The following is a 13465-nucleotide window of genomic DNA, read 5'->3' on the forward strand; positions in this document are numbered from 1 at the left end:
ATCTAAATACATAATTATTTATTCACAACTCGCACTGAAGAAATAAAGCGCGTAGGGGAGGCAGGAAATTTCCTTACCGTTTAGGTCATATTCCAGGAACTGAATGGTGGAGCTGCATGTGGAATCCAGGAATGTTTCAACGTGATCTTCTTTATTTTTCAAACCAGCACTCCAAGTGGCATTATACAAGGGAGAGGCCACCTCGAAACGTGCAGTCAGTGTTCCAAAGGAAGGAATGAAAATTCCAGCAGGTACAGAGAACTTCATGGAAGGAATCTCAATAGTCTGCTCAGGCATGGTGACTGTTGGCAACTCGAAGTCTGCAGTGTTGCTGGCCACCACATTTAGATCCAAAACAGCACTGCCAACTGAAATACTTTTTGGAAGGGTGAAGTGGGACACAGTTAACTGAGATGCAGGCACAGTTATCTCAAAAAAGGGAACTGAGGAGACTTCTGGTTTAGAATATTGTGCTAACACATCAACTTTGGGGAATTTCACTTTGGGTAGTGTTGGTATGTTGAGGGCAAATGGCAAAGTACTTAGCTTCTTGTAGATTTTTATTTCACTGAAGTCAAGTATGTAGGATGGAACCTGAAGATCTGTAAAGGGGACGTGGAATGTAGGTGTGACATGAACGGAATTTAGGTTATTTAGTTTCAGTCCAGGAATAATGAATTTATCAGCCAATTCTTGCACGGGGATAGAAACAGGATAGCCATTGGGGTTTTTGGTATATACAAGGGCAGTTGAAGCACGGAGATACTGTTTCCTATCGTTGGTGGTGGTTACATCCAGCTTTAGGAGGTCCCATATGCTCTTGTCATAAACTGGTAAGACAGCATCTTTGAGGAACCATAGGTACCCTTCTAAGGAGGCTGCCATGTCAAGGCGTGCCTCTTCTTGGCCATTGGAAAGCTGTATGTTGTTCTGGAGAGACCCAGAATGAACCTGGACCTGACTTTTCCAGCTCATTTTCTGGTTCTCAGTGTTAGCATTCAGGGACACTTCCTGGCCAAGGTAATTGATATTAAGGAGGGAATTGGGCTGACGTGCACGGACCTGAACAAGGGCTGATATTTCCCACAGGGAAAGTTCCAGGGTGGCTTTGCTTGTATGCTCTTCAGATGTTAAAAAGAGGCCCCCTAGCTGTAAATGGTTTTTCGTATTTTGTTCCCAGATGGCATATATGCGTTGGAGAGTGGTTTCTCCAGCAAAATTTTCTTTTACTTCAAGGTTCCAGATACCATCTACTTTGGAAGCTCCTCGCAGCTTCACAGAAGATCGAGTACCCTTGGAATTCAAGTAAGTGCTGGCCTCACTGGCAAGAGTTCCTGAATATTCCCTTGAAAGGATAAAAGCCTTGACACCTCCTTTGGTAGATGACTCAATGGAAAAGTAAGAGGTGAGACATTCTAAGCTGAGCTTGTGGTCAAACGCCCCTGTAGCAGTAGTGTACACATGGGGCCAACTGAAATCATACTTCAATTCAATGGATGAAGAGACAGTAGGTTTTGACTTGGTATTTCCATTAAGTTCTTGCTTGAAATTCATTCTCAAAAGTGGAATTTGGACTCTTGCAGTTGTTGTCATGGATGCATCCATGTTTTTCTTGGTGAAGCTAATAGTATTGTCATGATTGCCCTCCACGAGTTTGTTACTCAGAGACAAAGCTGTGGCTAACTTCAACCCTCTTTTCCTTGTCAAACTTGAGGTGCCCTCTAATTTGTACTGCAGTGCATCAATGACAGAAGAAGAGGAAGTAAGAAAATGAGCCACAATATCTGATTGGTTATAAAGACCAACATTGGTATTCAGTGTGATGACACTTGATTTAAAGGAAAAATCATAGGTAATATTGCCCATGGCTGGAATTAAAATTTTGTTTGTGGTACTCAATACCTTGAACTCTGGAAGAGAAAGCTCAAGAAGATTCCTAGGGACCTGAAGGGTTGGCAGCTCTAGGAATGGCAGGACTAATGTGTATGAGGGCATGTAGGCGCCAGAACCCGGGATGGTGATGCTGGGGGTACTGATCTCTTTGGGGATCACATACCCGAATGTCAACGTCTTCACTGTGAATGGAGACACTTCAATGTTGGTAACTGGAATAGTGTATCCAGGAATTTTATAGAACCTGGGTTGCTGGTTGAGGGATTTTTCAACCTTGTACTTATCAAATGTAATTTTTGCTTCATTGTAGGATTTGATAAAAAAATCTAATGCCTTGTTTCTGACTGTCTCGAAATGCCTGTTGAAGGAATTGATGTTACGATTGATAAATGCATAAAATCCAGCCAGAGGAACTGGGATGGAATGCTTGTCTTTGTTTTTCTTATACTGAGCCTTTACACTTAAATCGAATGATTGCTTTGTTGTTTTCAAGAATTCCTTCAAGCCTGTCTTTTCCCATAAGGAGATATCTTTCACCTGGGGTGTTGTGAGGTTTGTATAAGGTAGAGTCATTTCAGGGATTGTTAAAGGAATGTTTAAAAAATCCAGGTTGGCTTCTCCATTTATCCCTATGTGGGCCTCGATGCTTTTCTCATTGTTTCCAGCAGAGAAATTCTGATTGTACTTATACTGATTGAACCTGGCACTTGCTTGCCAACTTGCTTGCTGGGCACCAGGACTCAGAAACAGTGCATAATTATTCAAAAAGTCTATCTTCCCTGTCAATTTTAATGGAAAACTAACTCTCAAGTTCCCTTCATTGTTTGTGGATGCGGTAAGCGCATGTGGCTGTGCTGAAAAGAAAAGAGAATTTTTCAGAGTTCCAATAACCTTTCCATTTAAATGCGCATCGTGGTTGCCAGTTATCTCTGCCTTCCCTTCTCTAAGCAGCGCCATACCTTTAGCAGTTAGAACACTGCGGCCCAAGTACTGGCATTCAGCTTGTGACTGGATTTCAAATTTAGAAAAGTTGAGGAAGCGAGATTCATAAACTATATTTTGGTTTACTCTTAGGTGTTTGCTATTGATCTTATTAGATAATCCAAAGGACGTGATGGGTCCTTCCACAGTAAAGTTACTTTGGGATTCCTGTGTTCCCTCATCTGAGAATTTGTGGCAGGCCAATTTCCAGGACCCTGTTCCAGAAGAAGTCCATGCTAGGTGTCCAGCTTCCAACAGGGTCTTGATTTCACTGCGCAGGTCAGCCTGGCTGGAGAAGTCCAGTTTGGGGATGTTCAATTTGTGGAAGTACTTTGTGTTGCTGTCCAGGGTAAGCTGATGATTTATCTTGACAAGCACACCGTTACTAAGCTCCAGTGTATTTTTTTCTGTGTGTAAACCTGCCACTGTGTTTGATTTTCCCTCAATAGCATTTCCAACAAGTAGCACTTCACTCTCATGCTCCATTTTCAGGTACTTGCTGGAGAACCTCATAGATTCCTTCAGAACCAGTGGATTAATCTTAGGGTCTGAGAGTTGTGCGTTTGCTTGAAAATCAAAATTGAGAACTTCTAATTTGGATTCTCCTTTGGCAGTGACAGAAGCCTCAATCTCTGCCTGGTTTGCTGAAGCAGTTACATTCTGAATGTCAGCATTTGCATCTAATATGAGAAGGGGAGATTGGATTTTCAAAATGCCATACAGCTTGCCAAAAGTAGGTACTTCAGTTGTGTGTGAGATGTGGGGAAGCTGGAATTCTGGTATGTGAAGGTCAGAAACTTGAAAATCTGTAACATTGAGATGTGGGATGACAAATTCTGGAATTGTGATTTCTGGTAAATGGAAGTCTGGCACAGGGATTCTAGCAAGAACCGTGTCCACCCCGCTCAGATCCCTCAGGTACACTTCTGGGACTGGCCACTGCAGCTCACTGTTCAGCATTTGGTCAATGGTTCTGATGATCTTTGTTTTTATTTCTACCAAGTCAACTGTAAAGGAAGGGACGTGGAAGGTATTGAGGACAGTAAATTCTGGCGTGGAAAACCTGGATGGGATTTTTATATCTTTCAACTTTTTGAAGTTGATCTGAACGGATGGAATCTTCAGATCTGTCAGGGGGACAATGAAGTCAGGAGTCTGATATGTAGCCTCCTGAAGGGCACGGAGACTGACTTCAAAGGCAGGTATGGTCCCAAAGGTGGTCTGGATTTTGGGAACAGTGAACCCTTGTTCTACTAATGTTTTCAGGTTTTTGGCCCAGTCTTGGAGAGAATACTGTTCTGCAAAGTCAGTAAGGTTCTTAGCAGCAAGATTCCACCAATCAGAAATGTAGGTGACAAGTGTGCTGTAAACCTGGCCAACTAGGAACAGGTATCGCTGGACTTCCTGCTGCATATCCATTTGATACACTCGGTCTCGTATATCTTCCAGGGTGTCTTGGAATTTGGCTTTCATGTGAACTACAGAAACCCGTAACCAATCAAGGAACCAGGTTACTTTGGTGGCCTTTAGGTTTTCCAGATGGACTGAGACTGTGGCCTTGACATCCTCTGTGAACAGCTGTAGTGCTTTAGCTTTCTGTGGAAGTCCCAGAGCCCGAATTTCACCATTGATTCTCTGAGTCACCTCACGAATTTTATTATTGGCTTCACCTACAAACTGGTGGTAATCAAATGACCTTAACTTCTTTACCAGCAAGTCAAGGAATCTGTTTATTTCCTCAATGAATTGTTTAAAAGACAATGCTTCAAGCTGCCTGAGAGCATGGTCGGTAAACCCAATCAATTCCTCAACAAGATCTGCCATCTTGACTTGCTGTAGGACACTGCTTAGCTTCTGAACAGTCTCCTGCAGCTTGTATTGGTGGGCCAACTGCACTGACTTATCCATTAAAACCTGGATGTGGTGGTCTATTTTATATGTCTCAATGAACTCATGGACCATGACTCTGAAAGCATTGATTTCCTCAATTACTTCAAAATCTTCAAAAAGATGTGTAACACAGTATTTGACATGCTCAATAATTTCCTTTATTCTTTGAAATGAGATTGTGGTTCTCAACTGATCTAAGAGCACTCTGACATCAACAGCTTCAACCTGTTGTCTGACCTTGTCCGCAAGGTGCTGGATGTCTACATTCTGAATCTGCGCATGGAGCTGCTGCAATTTTTCTTGTATCTGGATTCTGATTTGATGCTTAGTATCCATATTTTGAATCCAAGATGCAGTACTACTTCCAATTTTGTTAAAATCAATATTTTCAATCAAAAAACACAGATCACGGATTTCTTTTAGTACAGTTACACGGATATGATAACGTTCATCAAGAGTTTTCAATTTTTCAATGATTCGATCAATAATCTTAGCAATAGCTGCCTTAAAATCATGTAAATCATAATTATCTTTAATATACTGATCAAATTGTATCACATATGTTTGTAGCTGAGATAGTTTTCCATTAATGTTGATTTTGGCATTGTCTAATACGATCTGCAGATCATTTTCTGTAATTCTATAATTTTCTGTGAAAGCAGTTAGTTTCTCCTTGGCACTCAAAACTTGTTTCTCCCAGTTGAATGCATTCAGATAATCATTAACTTGCTGTGGGAGTCTGTCCAAGGCTGCTGTGTATTTCCTCATGCGTTCATCAATATTGATGTGTTTCAATTCTTTCTGTATAGCTTCCAGTGCACCTATAACTACCTCTCGAGTCTTCTCAAAATATTCTGGCAGGATTTTAAAGAATGGGAGGTTGATCGTGTGAACCTCTTGGTTCTTATCATATTTTACAGAAGCAACAAGAGTGAATTCTTGGGGCTGGTCAACAGCATCCCTCAGCTCTAAAGCGTCAATTACACTGATGGGCTCACTGAGTAAAAGTGGCACTGTAATAGGGGAGTCCAGCACAGTGAGGTCAGCCAGGGCTCGTCCACTGAGCTCAACACCAACTTTGTCTTTAGTGTTGTAAGCACTGAAGTCCTGGCTGTATTCATTTTGGTTCAACTGGGTCTTGAGTTTCCAGGTGCTTGTCTGCTCGGCCAGAGTGAGCAGGGCACTGATTTTGTGATCAAGAGCAGTCCTGATGCTCCTCCTGGACACGAGATGGTGACTTGTGGATCCTCTGTAATCATGAGAAAAAGTAAAGGCCAGAGGTTCTGCTTTCAACAGGAATTTGCTATACAGCTGCCCAGTGTGTTGTCCCCAGAGAACCAGTTTCCCATTGCCATTTGTATGCGTGTCGACGGTCACTGTAAATGGGGCCACTGCAGAGTGGAAAACATTGTTGAAATGCAGGGAGTCCGAATTGTAGTTTGTACTGATGTCAACGGTTGAAGCGAGCCCAGCGATGTTAGTGTTGAGCCGATGGCTAAACTCTGCCCCCTGCACCTTAGCTACAGTGTCTGCTTTATAACTTGCTGATAAGTCAGCATAAGAAAGAGTGTAGATGTGTTTTAGTTCATTATTTTGGTAGGCTCCTTTTATGGTCCCACCCACACTCAGTTTCAGAGGTTCAAGCCGTAATTTTCCATTGTTGGTCATATCCAGAGCACTGAATTTCAAGTCGTTGTTTAAAGTAGTTACCAGGGAATAGGGCTGTAACTGTAGATTAAAATTTTGCTTATAAAACTTGTCAGAGCTATAAATGTTGTCAAGTTTGGAAGAGAAGTCCAGTGATAACCCTGCAATGTTCAGATTGTTTGTGTAGTCAAGTTTCATTTCAGCGTATGAGCCCATCATGTCATTTGAAAGCTTGAGTCCTTCCTGGTTGATTCTGAAGTTGAAAATGTTTTTGCTGTCGACCCCCAGAATCATGGCCTGATAAGCACTTCCCAGTGACACCTCTGTGAGGGTAGCTCTTCCATCTAGACTGAATTTTGCATGGTGTTCCCGGAAGCGGCCATTTGTTGTTAATTTCAGGGATGCCCCAGAGAGGCCAAGCGCGGCATTGAGTTCATTCTCCAGCATTAGGGGACTATACTTCAAGTTGGTCGTTGCACTGGTAGACATTCCATCTTGGGCAATCCTTAGTGTTGCCTTGTGAGCACCACTATTAATTCTGTCAGTGCCCAAGATGTCAGCATTTAACTCAAGACCACGGGAGTTTAGTGATCCGGAAAGCAGGGTGAAGAACTTCAGTGACTTGTAATCAGCCTGATACTCAGAACGTAGCAATGCACTTTGCTTAGAGAAGGTCAGATCCATCTTGTTCGAAGTGGCAAAGTCCTCATACTTCCCATTGGTGTCAGATTTCAGAGTCAGCTCGTAGTTCTCGTACTTCAGGGAAGCGGTATTTTTCATGAGGCCACCTTGCAGATCCAAGGTGGAGGTAACAGAGACTGTTCCATCTTCATATCTTCCTGTTATCTGGTTGGTGCCCTGGAGGTAGGAGGAGTTAAACCTCATGTTGGATTCTCCACTTAGCTGGCCAGTGGTAGGATCCCTCTGATAAGACAGGCCATATACACCTTTAGCGTAGAACGAAGAGGCTCTGAGCTGCCCATCAATCGTGACCTCTTTGACATACAAATGCTGTTTCTTTTTTGAGTCTAAATGGACTGAAGCAGATATCTGTGGTCCCCAGGCACTCGATGCATCAAATGTCAGAAAGCCTTTTGAGGCTGGATTGTTTCCAGTTTTCTCCACGTGACTGATTTTGACGTGTGAATCCAGGAATTTGTGGTGTAGAGACCCATCACCTGAAAACGTGAGTGTATTCCTGTGGTCATACGTTGTTTTTGCAGATCCTAGCATAAAAATCAAAACACATTGGTTAAATGAAGTCATGCACTTCCACAACAATTTCTATGTTGAAAGTCTTGCAATAAGGAAGTCCCATTGGTCTTGGTCAGTTGTGCAACAGTCTCCTCCATTTATAACATGAGCACAAAATCTGATAGCACAAGGCATTCCTCCTGGAGGCCTTCCCTGACCACCACAGACCTTGCTGGGTTCCCTTGTCCTCCACTGTACCTTACACACTATACCCTATCACAGCACCTCTCACACTGAATTCTAATTGCCAGTTTATCTGTTTTCTCTGTTACTGCCTAGTAGAATACTTGATACATAGGTGTTTAATACATATTTCCAAAGGAAGGAAGGGAGGGAGGAAGGAAGGGAGGAAGGAAAAAGAATAGGGTTCCAAGTAGCAAGAACAGTGTCTGCAAGAAAGCCCAAGTTTTTCCCTTCCCAGAGGAGGCTAGCCCATTGGAACCTGCAGCAAATTCGCTCTGTGAACCTCCCCTTGGGCAGGGCTCACCTTGCACATGGTAGGAGAGCAGGTCGACCATGGCGTCTGCCTTCACATGGCACTGAGCCTGGAGGCTCAAGGAGTCTGTGCTGGTGTTGCCGCCAGTATAGGAGGCGGACCAGTTGTACAAGTTACTGTAGGTATTTGTGGAGAGGTCTAGAACACCCAAGAGAGGCACCCGCAGTTGATACAACTTGGGGATTGTAAAAGTGGGGACTTGGAACTCTTGAGATGGCAGGTGGAATCCCACAGGCTGGAAGTTGAGGGCCGGTGTCCGAATAGTCTCTAACATCTTTAGATCTTTGGAGGATTTGCCACCAAAAGGCAAAGGGATCTCAATGTTCACACTGTTCTTGTTCAGGGTGTATTTGATCCGACCGTCACTGAAATGAAGAGCAAAGACAATGTCCCCACAGTAAGACAGCAAGCCCTCGAAGTTCTCTGCCACCTGAGCTTCTAAGCGATAGTGCATGTGTCTCATTTCCAATCCTGCACTGCACTGTTCCTCCTGCTGCTCCCAGGGCCTGGCGTCCCTTGGCTTCAACCTCTACCTACAAACACTCACATCCGTTCAAATCCCTCCCAAGAGCTGTGTCCTTATTTCTACCATCCCATCTAAGTCACAGTCAATTTCTCTTGTTCTTATAGTGACACAGTCGCTTCCACCTATCTCAAAGATCTTTTCATAATCTGCTTATATAACTAGCACTTATTTGTTCTGTTGTCAGTGTCTACACAGTGTCTTCCTGTGGGGGGAAGGATTACGCCTTATCCAGTTTTTATTTTCTCACTGCACCTAGTCTAATCTAGTACTGCACACGGGATACTTGATACGTATCTGCTCAACTGAATTGAGGCATCTTGACATGTGGAAAGAGCACAGGCATGGGCATCAGTAATCTTGAGTTATAACGTTAGTATCAGCAATCAGTGGGAGCTATGCTGGTGAATTCGCCTTTCTGAGTCTCAGTGATGTTATCTGTGTGGTGAGGATGATAGTACCGTTTCTGCTGATCTCACAGCGCTGGTCTTGGATATGAAATGAGAAAAGATACCTAAAATACCAATCTTTTCAGTACTATGCACATACAATGGACTATTTTGACAACTCACAAGAGGAAAGTAGGATGGCAGAGTGTAAGTGTAGTAAACACATAACTGTTCATTGCATTACTCCGTCAAGGACTGGATGCTGCCTATCCAGATCCCAACATTCATGATGAGATCCCATGCTTGATAAGGCCCCATCCATTTCTAAGGTCCTGTGGTCCTGCCTTTTCAGCACAGCACAGACAAGACTGTTGGTTGGAAACACTAGGAGTGAAGGAAGAGGTTCCTGGGTCCTCTGAAGCTGCCACTTTTTTTCTCTTATCTTCATATTTTGTCCATATGACTGTTTTGGTGGATTTTAGCCCTTTCACACACTTATCTGGCCTATTACACTTTGCTGCCCAGACACAGACTATGGAAAGGCCCATGTGACACAGGCCACTTGTTTTCTAAACCCTGAGGATAACACAGAGAACAGTCAATCCAGAACAGACTGTAGTCTTTTCAGCTCATGCTCTGAGTTTTAAATTTTCATGACAGAAATCAAAGCATCACATGTATTTCTGTAAGTACAGAAGGGGACCGAGCATTTTCCAATCTGACTTCCCCATAAGGATGATGCTATTTTGCTAAAGTGACATATGCTCTCAGAATGTGCCTTCATTCCATGCCCAATGGCTGTTCTGACCCTGTGAGCTCAACAGCAAGCCTGTAGCCAACAAGTCTGCCAGCCACTCTTGAATTCTTCACGATTATGAGTATATCCTGATCCTGAGCATAAGGCGAGTTCACTTACAGTAGAGGAAAAGTGAATGGCTTTCAAATTCAGTTTTAAAACTAAGTGAATAAAACATCTTAGGGTGGAAGTACCAGCATCTCCTAATTACTTTCTTAGGTTTTTTTTTTTTTTCCGACTGGGTTGGCATTCACATTCTGACCTCATATTTAAAAATGCGAAAATGCCACAATGTTTATGTGACAGTTACTAATCTCCTTAAAATGCTTACCTTGTTTCCCTTAAAAATGTAAATTTAAAAGAAGTCTAAATCATGCTAAGTAAAATCTTCCATTTACTTTTCATGGTTCAAGAAATTTTTCTGGTTCCTCTTTTTACCTTTTTAAGAAGAGGTTTTCTGGGATGTGGAAGTCTGGCAATTCCATTTTCTGGAGGTACAACTCTTGTAGGCCACTGAGATGATCTTGTAAATTCTGGGCATAAGGAAGATTCCTCGATGCCTCCTGAAGCCACGTACTTGTTGCCTACAAAATAATAGAAGTTTTGAAAGCAATGGGCATGGGTGGGCATCAAACACAGTTAACATCAGGTGAGAATCCGTATTTGGCAGCTCGATCACTAAGCAGGACGGTATACTCAAAGTTAAAAAATAAATCATAAAAATTATGAATTTTGGTTGTCAGTAATTAATCTCTTCCTGTATTTTATAAAAGGAATACGTAGCATAGTCAAACCCCTAGTCAGTGTCCTGAAGCTCCCTGTGATATCTTAGGTAACTCTTCTGCTTAGTAGTATTCATTTGGTATTTAAAAACACAGCCTTGTGTAACTGGGTAACTATGCATACGTGAGTGCTTCTTTTTCTCCCCAGGAATTCCCTGGGGGTAGGAAGCATGCCTTATCCATCTCTGGATACTCTTTCACCTAACTCAGAGCTGACTATGTAATTAGCACTTATAACCGTATATTTATTGACTGGCTGATGTGTACTTACAACTGCTAATTTGGAACCCATGTGCCGGAAAGTCATGTTTGTTTGAGGAACTCTGTGATCCAGGAGACTACTGGCATACATATGCAAACTTTTAGGATAATCAGAGAGATCCACAGGGAAACTGGAAGCTGCTTTTCTGGTATCCACGTTGGTGCCTGTGTTCCATTCAAATTCAATCTTCTCTTCATCTGAAAACACACACGTGAAATAGTTGTCAGTAGTGCCAGGTCAGCTCCCACCTGTGGCTGTCAACACACACTGCCGTCGAGTACACCGTGCTCTTGGAAGTGCTCACGTGGGGAAGACGTGCTTACCGTAACGCCATGCCACCTTCTTGGAAACTGTTGAGCCGTAAGCTGTAGCAGATGAGTCCATCTGCAGGAGCAGTTTTGAGGGAGACCACTGGGTGAGGATCTCACTTCTGGCTTCTGCTTGCAAACGGGGTATGGAGATAACACCTTTGACTTTGCCTTCTTCCTTCCTGTCATAACTATTGAAAAAGAAAAAGTTGACATCAGTGACTCCATTCATTCCAAAGAGATAGGCAGGGTTCAATGCAAGTTCCATTTGTGGCGATGAAAACAAGATACATGGATGGCTCAGAGAAATGACCAGAGATTGAACTCCTTAACTTCTAAAGCTAACTCACTACAAATTCAGGACACTCCAGGGAGGTATGGGAGAGAGAAGGTTTTCGAAAACTGTTTGAATCCTGCTCTACCATTTACTAGCTCTACTGCCTTGGCCGAATTATTTAACCCCTCCGAGCTACCATTTCCTTATCTATAAAACAGGGAAACTCATACCTATCTGCAGTTTATTATGAGGGCTGAGATAATTTCTTTAAAGTACCCAGTATAGTGCCTGATGAATAGTAAGTACCCAATGAACGGTAGGCAGATCCAACTGGACACATGCAGAGGGTCACAGTGTTGAGGGCTCTGTCTGCCCCTTAAAGTGCAGACCCCTTGGTCAGCTTTCAAGCTGAAAAGGAAGAAAGGAAAGAGCCACGAAGGCCCACAGCTCAGGTCAGACCCCGCCTTGAGCCTTCCTTACCTCATATGGCCGGTGAGGGTGACCTCAGTGATTTTCTTATTCTGAATGTCAAGGGTGAGCTTGTAAGACTTTTCTTCCTCAGCAGATTCATCATGAACTCTGAGGACTGTCCCAAGGTCAACATCAAAATCTGGAATCTGGATTTCACTGGACAAAGTCTTACTCTGCCGGTTATATGTGAACATCATAGTAGCCTCGGTCTGCTTCACACCTGGAAGAGTGTACAAGAGAATCGAGATGTCTATTCAGAAGATATGTTTAGGAAGGAAAGAGACAGAAAAAGGCAGAGAAACCTCAAGTACTTAATGTGCTCAAATGAGGACACAGTTCAGGATTTTACCTTAAACTTTTAACTCAGTGGTACTTGCACATTTGTTCAATCTGTAAGTATTTACTGATTGCTTATCACGTGCTAGGCACTGCTCTTGGCACTGGAAGCCCCTGCCCTCATGGAACTGACATTCTAATGGGAGGGGTACAGACAATAAGAAAGTACGTTATTTATGTCAGGTGGCAATACATGTTTGTTAAGAAGAAAAGTAAAACCGGATAAGGTGATAAAGGAGAGAAAGGGACAGAACAGGTGCTATTTCACGTGTGGTGGTCAGAGACGTTCTGACAAGAGGATATGTGGGCAGAGACCTGAATGAAGAGAGAGGCTGAGCTGCGCTGCATTCTGCAGGGAGAGCCTTCCAGGCAGAGGGAATCAGAAAGGCAAACGTTCAGATATGAGAAAAACTCAGTGTGTTCAGGGACCAGTAAGGGCTCGGGGTCCTTCTGTGTCAGGCACACGTGACATCTCTGTATGATCGTCTGCCTACGACACCCTTCCTGGTTCGCTGCCACCCTGCCCTGCCTTCCCCTCTCCCTGGCTCCTCCTTTCTTTGCCACAAGCTTTCCAGGCTTCCTTGAATTCACAGGTCAATACCCATTTTATATCTCTTGTAAAATCGTTACTTGACACTTTTTTTCAGTACGTGCCCCCTGCCTGCCCCCCCCCTTTCCTGCGGGTTTTGTTTTCCTTGTTGAATTTTGTGACATATTATTCCTACATAAAAAATCTTCCAAAGTGAACATTTAAAACCTGTGCCCCCATCTCAGGATGTGGCAGCCCTGTTCTTCAGCTGTTCAGGCCAAAAACTTCGAGTCGTCCTGATTGCCTTTTTTCTCTCACCCTGAACACCTACTGTATCAGCAGATTGTTGTCTGCCCAGTCTTTAGAACATGGCCGAGTCCAACCGCCTTTGCCATCACCACTCCAACCCAAAGCACCACTGTCTCTGGCCTGGATTACTCTGACGGCCTCTCTGCTCTTGTCCCCCTCAAGTCTTTCTTCAACATAAACATAAATCAAACAGTAGCTTCTTCAAAAATAAACAAATAGGACATAATCAAACTTATAACCACAGCAAAGGAAACCATGAAAAAAATGGAAAGACAACCTACAGACTGGGAGAAAATATTTGTAAACGATGCGGCCAAAAACG

General features: G+C 43.2%; 1 protein-coding gene across 1 annotated transcript in view; it reads right to left on the minus strand.

Annotated features, from left to right (window-relative positions):
* Window positions 1–13465, minus strand: part of APOB (apolipoprotein B) — a 39515-nt gene that overhangs the window by 3553 nt on the left and 22497 nt on the right. Inside the window, exons 21-26 of the mRNA XM_082851336.1 lie at window positions 11979–12189; window positions 11237–11412; window positions 10923–11110; window positions 10308–10453; window positions 8153–8526; window positions 78–7637 (exon numbers count right to left, since the gene is read on the minus strand). Coding sequence (XP_082707462.1) covers window positions 78–7637; window positions 8153–8526; window positions 10308–10453; window positions 10923–11110; window positions 11237–11412; window positions 11979–12189 — 8655 coding nt within the window. The remainder of the gene's footprint in view (window positions 1–77; window positions 7638–8152; window positions 8527–10307; window positions 10454–10922; window positions 11111–11236; window positions 11413–11978; window positions 12190–13465) is intronic.

The sequence above is a fragment of the Leucopleurus acutus genome (genome assembly GCF_964270905.1).
Source record: "Leucopleurus acutus genome assembly, chromosome: 12".
Taxonomy (NCBI): Eukaryota; Metazoa; Chordata; class Mammalia; order Artiodactyla; family Delphinidae; genus Leucopleurus; species Leucopleurus acutus.